At 33.9% G+C, this 9692-nt stretch overlaps 1 protein-coding gene across 1 annotated transcript; it reads right to left on the bottom strand.

The window, feature by feature from the left end:
• Positions 1–4746: 4746 nt before the first annotated feature.
• On the bottom strand, positions 4747–9371 carry LOC114716504 (receptor protein kinase CLAVATA1-like). The gene is made up of 2 exons (XM_028901497.1): positions 6662–9371; positions 4747–5456 (listed from the first exon to the last, which is right to left on the bottom strand). Exons 1-2 carry the CDS (start codon positions 9228–9230, stop codon positions 5107–5109), a joined length of 2919 nt encoding a protein of 972 aa, XP_028757330.1. The 5' UTR covers positions 9231–9371; the 3' UTR covers positions 4747–5106.
• Positions 9372–9692: the final 321 nt, after the last annotated feature.

The raw sequence follows: 9692 nt of genomic DNA, 5'->3' as shown, positions 1-9692 counted from the left end.
AAATATGCAAGTAAATTGGCACAATAAATTAACATTTCAAAGTGACCAATAACTACTTTTAATGTTTATCAATATCTTAATATCAAATACTTATAATAATATATTTCTACCAATCAATCACAAGAAATTTAAAATAATATTATATAACCTTTTGGATATAGCTTTCTAGGCTAATAATTATATTTTTCAACTTTGACTAATTTGAACATATTTCTCTATAAGACATTACCTTGGACATTATAACTACATTTTCATACTTTTCATAATATCTCTTGATCTTTTGATTTCATAACCAATTTTAACATTGTCTATATGACTTCAGGTCATATTATGATATTTACTCATAATTGTTTTTGACTATAGAGGTATCAATATCTCCTCAATTATGGTTTAATAGCTAAAACCAAATATTATTGCCCTTTAATTATTAATTCCAACGGTACAATGTGGGCATGCTCTTTATCACTCTTATAGACATGTTCCTTACTTTCAGCAGCACATAATCAATTTATTCAAATATTAGTCTTCAGGACTATAGTAAAAATCTTTCAAATAAAGCTCTTTTATGCCATTTGATGTTTGAACTATTAGCCTTCAAGGCTTTGATACTTGTCACAATGTAGCCTTCAGGGCTTCAATACTTGTCACCATGTAGCTTCCAGGGCTTTGATATTTGTCATTATCAAATCATCAAAGTGCCATAGATTTTTCTTGTCATTCCATTTAAAAGCATCCATAGTGTTCTTTCACAAAAAACAATTGCAAAAGTAATATGACTTCTGGTCATCTAATCACATATGGCTTCTAGCCATTTAATAAAATGAAATTAAATAATATCGTAATGAAATAAATTAAATAAATTAAAATTCATAATCAAATATAAATAACATTATATAATCATATATATAATACTGCGACATAACATAAACCAAACAGATATATGTAAACAAACAATAGAACAAGAAATATGGAAAAATAAATAAAATAAACAACACAATATCACAATGGGGAGATAATAAAATTAAAATGTATAAAAAGAATAAATTAATAAATAACATAAAAGAACAACATAATATATAGCAAATATATAAAAAATTAAAATTAGACGTGATAATAAGATAAAAAGAATAATTGGGTAAGGAGAAGTTAGTAGAAAGTATTATCATATACTATAAGAATATATTAATTTACAAAGGGCTCATACCTCAAATCTTCAGAGCAAACTCGTGCTGATAACGTGTTATAAAAAATGAGAAAAGTACAAAGATTGAGATGAGGGAGATAGAGAAAATAAGAGGAAATTGGAGGAGAAATTAAGGGGGAGTTCTCATTCACTTCATTGTCTCAAATGTGTGTACATCATCTCCTATTTATAGGACCCCAATATTGAAGACTAACCTAAAGAGTTACAAGTACATAAAGAAAGGAATTAAGCAACATAATTGTACAATTGGAGGTTATAGGAAATCAATACTTGAAACCCTTCAATTTGGGAGTTATAAGGTATAATGCCATTAACCATAAGAAGGAATCCCAAGGGGTTAAGGAGTTGTGAACATCCACACAACATAATGTTTACAACATAATTCATGTTAAATAGTTTGTTGACAATCAAGTTTTTTAACGTTTCTTCATTTTAAACAAAAAATTACACATATATCGATCACTTAGATTCATTGAATAGTCATTTATTTTTCTTAAGGTAAACTTATGTTATTAATTAAAAGCAAACCATAATTTATAGAAAAATATATAAATTAACTTTTTTTTCTTCTCATTTTCCCATGAACACGCTCTTATTAATTATGTAAATAACAACTAAAACTTTTGTACTTTGTCATATATATTCTGAGTTTCTAAAAAGGTTTCTTATAAATTAAAAGCAATATGAAAATCAAACGGTTGGTCTTTTGTGATGGTGAAGATGCTTCTAGCTACTTTGAACTCCTCCTTTTGTTAAAAAGCCTGAAAAAGTGTTAATTTAAAGGAAGAATAATTTCAATAATTAGGAAATGTTATTACATACTGGGGATATATAAGAGATAATGATGCCCTTGCCTTTAAAATTTCTCCTTTAGGGTAAATTTTTTTTTTTAAAAAAAACTTTATAATTAAAAGTTCTGTGACAGAATGTAATATTAATATATATATTTTTATCGTTGAGTCTTAACCAAACTATAAAAAGAGAATAATCTGTTAATAACATCATGAAATATAAATTACTTAATTGTCTTAAAAACTATAAATATCAAGTCTTTATCTTAAATAAATTAAACCATATATTCATATTGTATTTTATTTCAAAATTGAGAATAAGTACATGGGATGTATGCAAATTTTGAATGAAAACAATTTGCACTGCTACGCCGATACACTTTTTTTTTTTTGAAGTCAGATTGAGTTGGAAAATTTTATTTCGCATAGATTCAGATTATATATTTTATTATTTTCTAAAACGGATTAATTTTTTGTTAATGTCAGTTATAAGATTAAAAGTGAAATTCAACAATATGTAATTTTTGCATATTCTTCACGTCGGTTATACAGCCAATTAATTTTGGTATCCGTCATTCGTTTTTAAAATTTTTAACATCAATTCTCACCAATATAAAAAAGCAATGTTAACATGATTTTTTCCTAGTAGTGAGATCATGAATAATCTAAATCAAACATTAAAAACGTTGTATTACAAATAGACTGTGTAATTTCAGACTCCTTTAGTTCTATTTATAAGTTATTTTCAACATAACAAACTAAGAAAAAATTTTAAACTTTATTAACTTCGTTTTAAAATTCAATAATTTTTAATTTTATTTTTATGTAATGTATATTATACCTTTTGTTATATGTATATGTATTCTCTTATTAGAGGCAATGCTATTTGAGATACTATCTAGTATTAAATGTTAGCAACTCTTTAATAAGAATTCGAATCTTGATTCAGCATGTTATAAGGAATTAATTACTTTTCCTAGACCTAATCCCTATTAGTTAATAATTATATATCATGAGAACAAAATAAACAGGATAATAAATTAAAAATGAAATTGTATATAAAAATTTAATAATACGACCTATGAATAGGAGCAAAAATTCCTGCACTCTTTCTATAAATAATATCATAGGAGTATTATATTAGAATATCATTTATGGTTGATTGACCTCTATATTATTGGTATCATTTCATGTGCGAAGTGTGGAAGCTATTACTTGAAGCAGTAAGCTAGCATTTATATTGGTCAGTCATTTATTAATTATTAATTATTACCATGATCGCCAGAGAAGACAGACAATGTTTGTGTCCATTATTTAATTAATATTAATATTATTATAATGCCTATAACCTGTAATAATGTGAAACACGTTCACGATTTAGGAACCCGTCAAAGTTACAATTCAAATCTCAGTTCATGCCCTTGTCTCCTTGCGGGTGTTTTCCCAACTTCTTTTATATATATTTATAAATTTGCAAATTTTCTTAGTTGCCCAAATAGAATTCTCCATTAAGCTAATGGCAAATTTCAACAAATATTTTCTTGCGTCATCCCTGTCCAATACTATTCTTCCATTTCACATTAATTAAGTGAGAATTTTACTTGTCCCTCCACGTCTCGTATAACCGTTGTTTCTGATGTTCCCTCCACAGTACTTTAAATTGACCCCAGAAAATAAAAAGAAAAGTTCTTATGTACTCTTTCAGTTCTTAATATAAGACCTAATTGTTGAATTGATTTTGATCTTAAATATAAGACCTATTTATCATATTTTATCAGTTTTTCTTAAATTACCCCTATGGATACTCCCTCAACCATAATCAAGTAGAAGAGGGAGAGAGGATATTAAAAAAGATGATTATGATGTTTTAGGAAAAACATGTCATATTTCTTATAATTAACTAACTTACCTAACTTCATTAATCTAATCAAATTAGTTAAATAGGTCTTATATTAAATATCGTAAGAGTAATATCTGCTTCCTTAAATTTATATCCTTAATTAATTACTCATTCAATCAAATCAAAATAAGTAGTAGTATACTTTAAATTCAAATTAAGCTAACAAAAATTAGCACTCCTCCGATCCTTAATATAAGACCCATTTAACTAATTTAATTAGATTAAAGAAGTTAGGTAAGTTAATTAATTATAAGAAATGTGATATGTTTTTCTTAAAATACCATAATTATCTTTCTTAATACCCCCTCTTCTTCTACTTGATTACAGTTGAGGGAGTATCTATATGGGTAATTTAGAAAAAATTGATAAATATGAGAAATGGATATTATATTTAGACCTAAAACCAATTTAATAATTAGGTCCTATATTAAGGCCGGAAGAGTAACAAGTTAGCCGTGGGTTAATCGATTAAATTTCACTTACTTTGATTTGATTGGAAAAAATTCATGAGGTATATAACTTTTTTTGTAATATTAAATATATAAGTTCAAGTAAAGCTTAATTTTTGTATTGTATGTATATAAGAAGAGAAGGGTGCTATATAAGCTCTTGTCAAAGCACCTTGAATGATGAATTTAAATAACTTTTTATGCAACAAAGAAGGTCTTGAAATAAAAATATTGTAACACACAAAAAAAAATTACATGAGATACATTCGTAACATTCATTACATTTTAATTTCATCACTCGAAGTTTCGAACTTTTCAATATTCTTAAATTAATTCTGCAAATTAAAACACTCATCGCTTAAATAAATAAAATGGTAATTAAGGACCAAAATCTCAGGGACGAAAGAACAAAATCAACCCACTTAACTTTTATACATATTATAACTTGAGCAAACTTACATAAATCACACCAAAATGCAACCATAATCACAAATAAAGAAGCAAAAAGACTATATATATCTCTCCCACTTCTTCTCCACAGAATGATTACATTCAGCTTTTCTTTTCCCCCTTTTTTTGCTGCGTTTATTGACGAACAAAAGCTTCTGCATGGATTGCATGCAAAATATACATGAGACAATATTAATTTCTTCAGTCACATTTTGCTAAGACTATATATATTTTTACCATTCAATATTTAATGCGTCAAATAAAGATCAGGGTTTATTTATAGAACTGATATTATATATATATATATATATTTTAGAGGTGAATGAGATTGGGAGGATTGATATTGGTGAGCATATGAACGACTTCTCTCATGGTGGGCCTGGAGCTGCCTTTCTCTTCCACGCACATCATCGCTATCTTGAACATGTGAATGACGCCGGTGAGAGGATACCCGCTGAGCCTCGGGTCCACCACCGCCATCACCACCGCAGCGTCCGACCGTGGAGGAGCCAGCTCCGACGTGGTGTGCTTCACCCACCCCACGATGTCGACGCCGTCGCCGAACTCACCCACCGGTTTCCTCCCCACTATGAGCTCCAGCAGCACCACTCCGAAGCTGTACACGTCGCTCTTCTCGTCCACTTTCAGTGTGTAAGCGTACTCTGCAACAACACATGAAGAAGAAGAAGAAGCTGTGAGAAACAAGCTCGGCACATATATATATGTTCAATAATACAGACATATTTATGCAATAACCGTTATTCCTTAGTTTGTAGATGGCTTTGCATGAAATGACCGCGGACCTTTTATCTGATGCAAATAGTATATGTGGTTTTACAATAAAATAAACTAGTTGAATTTTAGTACTACCTCTCTCTTATTCTTGATGCTAAATATAAAACCTTTGTTTACTTTATCTTTTATCTTTTTTCAAAATATACAGTAAAGGGTTCTTATAAAGAGATAATTGCAATCATTCAATACATCTAATTGAATAAATAGTTAAGAAAGACCAATATATATTGATAGCAAATAATTAACTTAACTAATTTTTTTAATATTTTAAAATTAACTACCTACTTTTTATATTAAGTACATGATGTAGGGGGTTTGGCTAACCCTAGAAATATTTTTCAGAAGCACTTTTCTGTAAATGGAGGCAAATTCCTTCACATATTTACCTTGTATATCATAAAAACACTTCTGAAACCATGGTTTTATTCTTACCCAAACACCCAGTAGTATATTTTTGTTATGAGCACAGGTCAAAGTCAAAGGAAGCAGCCTACAAAATACTAGCCTATTTGACAAATAAATTAAAATCTAACAGGTTATCAAATTGATGAGCATATATCGAAACTTAATTCGAGTCATTTAATATACATTCAAAGTTATTTCTCAAATTTTGACAAATGAAATATGAACATTTATGACCTCAATATATGTTCACATACATGATACGTATATAGCTAGAAAAAGAAGGGGAAAAAAATTAATAAAAGATCACATGTGTATAGAGATATCCTATTTTCACTTCGTATCTATAAAATTCTAATGAAATTTGGAAAAAAGACTCGCAACATAAAAAGTAGAAGTGTGAATAGAATCTATGTCCTTTTCCCAGTCATCTTTTTCCTTGAAGAATCTGAACTTTACAAGAATTTTATGGTTAAGAAATTTAGAGGGTTCAAATGGCTCCTTCATAATCAAATTAAGCGACAAATTTTGCGGCAGCATTTATATATGATCCAAATTAATTAATTATATAATGACTAGAATAATATAATATCAATTTAAATGTGTCGGAGCCTGAGAAGAAACCTAGCTAGATAGTTAGAAAGAAAGAGAAGAGAGAGAGAAGCAGAACCTGGAGCGATGTAGCCATAAGAACCAGCAATGGAGGACATGGACTGAGAAGCACCAGGATCAAGAAGAAACTTAGCCAATCCAAAATCTGCAACATGAGCTTCAAAATCTGCATCCAACAATATATTATTCGACTTCACATCCCTATGTATAATCCCCGGCGAGCAATCATGGTGAAGATAACACAGTCCCTTCGCCGCCTCCACCGCGATCTTGTACCTCGCCTCCCACTGTAAATGCCCTCCTTTTGCGCCATGAAGCCATTCCCCTAAGCTTCCATTGCTCATATACTCATAAACCAGCAAGTTCGTGTCCTTGTTCGATACGTACCCTAACAGTCTCACTATGTTCCTGTGTCTGATCCTCCCTAACGTCTCTATCTCCGCCTTGAACCCGTAATCGTTCCGGCCGCTCCGACCCTGACCCACCAGTCTCTTGATCGCCACGTCGGTGCCGTCTCTGGTGTTCCCTCTGTACACGATCCCTGCGCCGCCTTTTCCGATTATGTTCTCTTCCTTTAAGCATTCGAGGACGTCGTCGACTTTGAAGTTCAGACGTCGGAATAAGGTGAGCTTCCAGTTCAGGGATTTGTGGTGCTTTCGTTTTCGGAGTGTGTAGATTGTGATGACGACGAGGAGGGTGGTGGTGAGGAGGGAGATTGTTATGACGATCATCTTGGTTGATTTGAGGGGCTCGTGAGGTTTGCAGGAGTGGTCTTGTGGGAAGCAGAGTTTGGGGTTTCCGGCGAAGTCCTCGCCGGAGAAGACGCTGAATTGGCCGCCTGTGGGGATTCTGCCTTCAAGGTTGTTGTTGGAGAGGTCGAGTGTGGTCAGGCTCACCATGAAACGGATTTCATCTGGGATTGAACCTGTGAGGTGGTTCATTGAGAGGTTGAGGATGCTGAGATCTTCTAAGTTATTGATCGCTCTCGGGATTTCTCCGGCGAGGTTGTTCCGGCTGAGATCAACAGCGGTTAAGGAAGCACAGTGAGTGATGGAATCAGGAATCGAACCACTGAGATTGTTGAAGCTTATGTTCACCTTCGTCAGCATTGGCAAGTTGAACATTTCCTCGGGAATCTCGCCAACAAAGTGGTTCGCGTCTAGTAAGAGATTCTGCAAGCTCCGCAGCTTCCCGATCGCCGGAGGGATTTTTCCGGTGATCATATTACCCGAAAGCGTCAAAATTCCGACAGCATCGCCTGACATATCCGATGGTAGCTCGCCGGATAACAAGTTGTTACTGAGGTCGATAATCGACGCAGATGGAAGATTGAAAAGCCCAGGAGGGACCGAGCCACTGAGGAAATTGTTTGAAATTCGAACTTTTTTCAAGGACTTACACTCACCGAGCTGCTCAGGAATCGGACCGTCGAAAGAATTATTCATGAGAATGAAAATCTCCAACCTTCCTCCTTTACACAAATCCTTCGGAACCGAACCGGTGAAATGATTGCTCGTCACGTCAATCATCTTAAATTTCCCGTTGCTTCCCAGATTCTCCGGCAAAATGAACGAGAAGTTGTTCCCCCAGACGAGAAGAACTTCCAAATTCGGAAGGTCTCCGATGAATGGCGGGATAGGACCAAGAAGCTTGTTTTCATACAAATTGATCAAAGTTAGGTTCGTTAGTCTGGAAAAACTGGAGGGTATCTCTCCGGTGAGGTTGTTGATCGATAAATCCAGCGACTTGAGGCTAGTCATACCGGAGAGTTCAGGTGGGATTTCTCCGGTGAGGTTATTCACTTGAAGGAAGAGAGAGTGTAAGTTCTTCAAATTGCCCAAGATCGGTGGAATCTCGCCGGATAGATTACAGCTTCCTAAATCAATCAGTTGAAGCGTGCCCATCGTGGCTAGCTCCGGGGGGATACCTCCTTGGTACACATTACTATAACCCAAATACAACTCCCTGAGCTTCTTCAATTTTGCTAAACTCGCCGGGATTTTTCCTCTGAGGCTGTTCTCGTTCAGTTTCAGAATTTCCAAGCTCTCGAACTCCGAATAACTCTCTGGTATCTCACCGGAAAAGTAGTTCCCGGAAAGCCAGAGCTGCTTCAGTTTCTTCAATCTCACAACTTCCAACGGTAACGAACCGTTGAAGCTGTTATCATAAACGTCTAGAACCTCAATCTCCGTCATGTTGAGAGTGATTTCGCCAGGGAATTCTCCGGTAAAGGCGTTGTGTGAAATATTAAGAACTTGCAGGGAAGCAAGGTTGGCGAGCTCTTTCGGGAGCTCGCCTGTGAGGTTGTCTTGTGAAAGCGTGAGAGAGACAAGCTTGTCAAGTAGGCCAATCTCCGGCGGAATCGATCCAAACAGGGGATGGAACGAGATATTCAAAGAGACAACCCTCAAATTGTCGTCACAGTGAACTCCAGAGAAGTTGCAGTGAGCAAAGAGAGAAGGAGAGGGTTTCCAATCCTCCATGGCAGAAGGTGAAGCCTTGGGCCCCTTAAGGGAAGCTTTGAGCTTGAGCAGAGCATCGAGGTCAGAGTAGGCACTGGACAGAGATGAACTGTACCAGAGGAAGGAAAGAAGGAAGGGGATGGAATAAAGAGTGGATCTTCTCATATCTGATATCCCTCTATGTTTGTTCTTCTACTTCTTCTGGTGAGGAAGATGAAGATGAAGATGAAGATGAAGATGAAGGTGGGGGTGTTCTAAATTGGCATTTGGGGAAGTTAATGTTTGGGAAGTGGTAAAACTGAAGATGCTCTGTTTCGTTGTTCGGTACATGCAGTCTATTTAAACTGCGTTTCTAATGCAAAATTAGTGAAGCAACTGTGGCTTCCCTAAAAGACAAAATTGAGTCATAATTATTCAGTAATCTCTTTTTGGCCAAATATAATTATATTGAGCAATTTACTAATGGCTAGTACCTCATACCCTCCACTACAACAGGTCTTTTAAAAAAAAAAAAAACCCCACCTGATTTTTAATACAATAGTTATCTAAGGGTTATTTATAACAAATATAATGTGATCTCTTTAAAATACTAATCTATAACATAAGAGTATATATCAGTTTATATTT

The sequence above is a fragment of the Neltuma alba genome, unplaced genomic scaffold (genome assembly GCF_004799145.2).
Source record: "Neltuma alba isolate B1F8T4 unplaced genomic scaffold, ASM479914v2 tig00002069_pilon, whole genome shotgun sequence".
NCBI classification, from domain to species: domain Eukaryota; kingdom Viridiplantae; phylum Streptophyta; class Magnoliopsida; order Fabales; family Fabaceae; genus Neltuma; species Neltuma alba.
This window is presented reverse-complemented; position numbering and strand designations above follow the sequence as displayed.

Coding starts and splice junctions, on each gene's coding strand:
- LOC114716504 (XM_028901497.1), bottom strand. CDS start 9,230: ATGAGAAGATCCACTCTTTATTCCATCCCCTTCCTTCTTTCCTTCCTC. Junction 5,457..6,661: donor TTATGGCTACATCGCTCCAG/GTTCTGCTTCTC, acceptor GTGTTGTTGCAG/AGTACGCTTACACACTGAAA.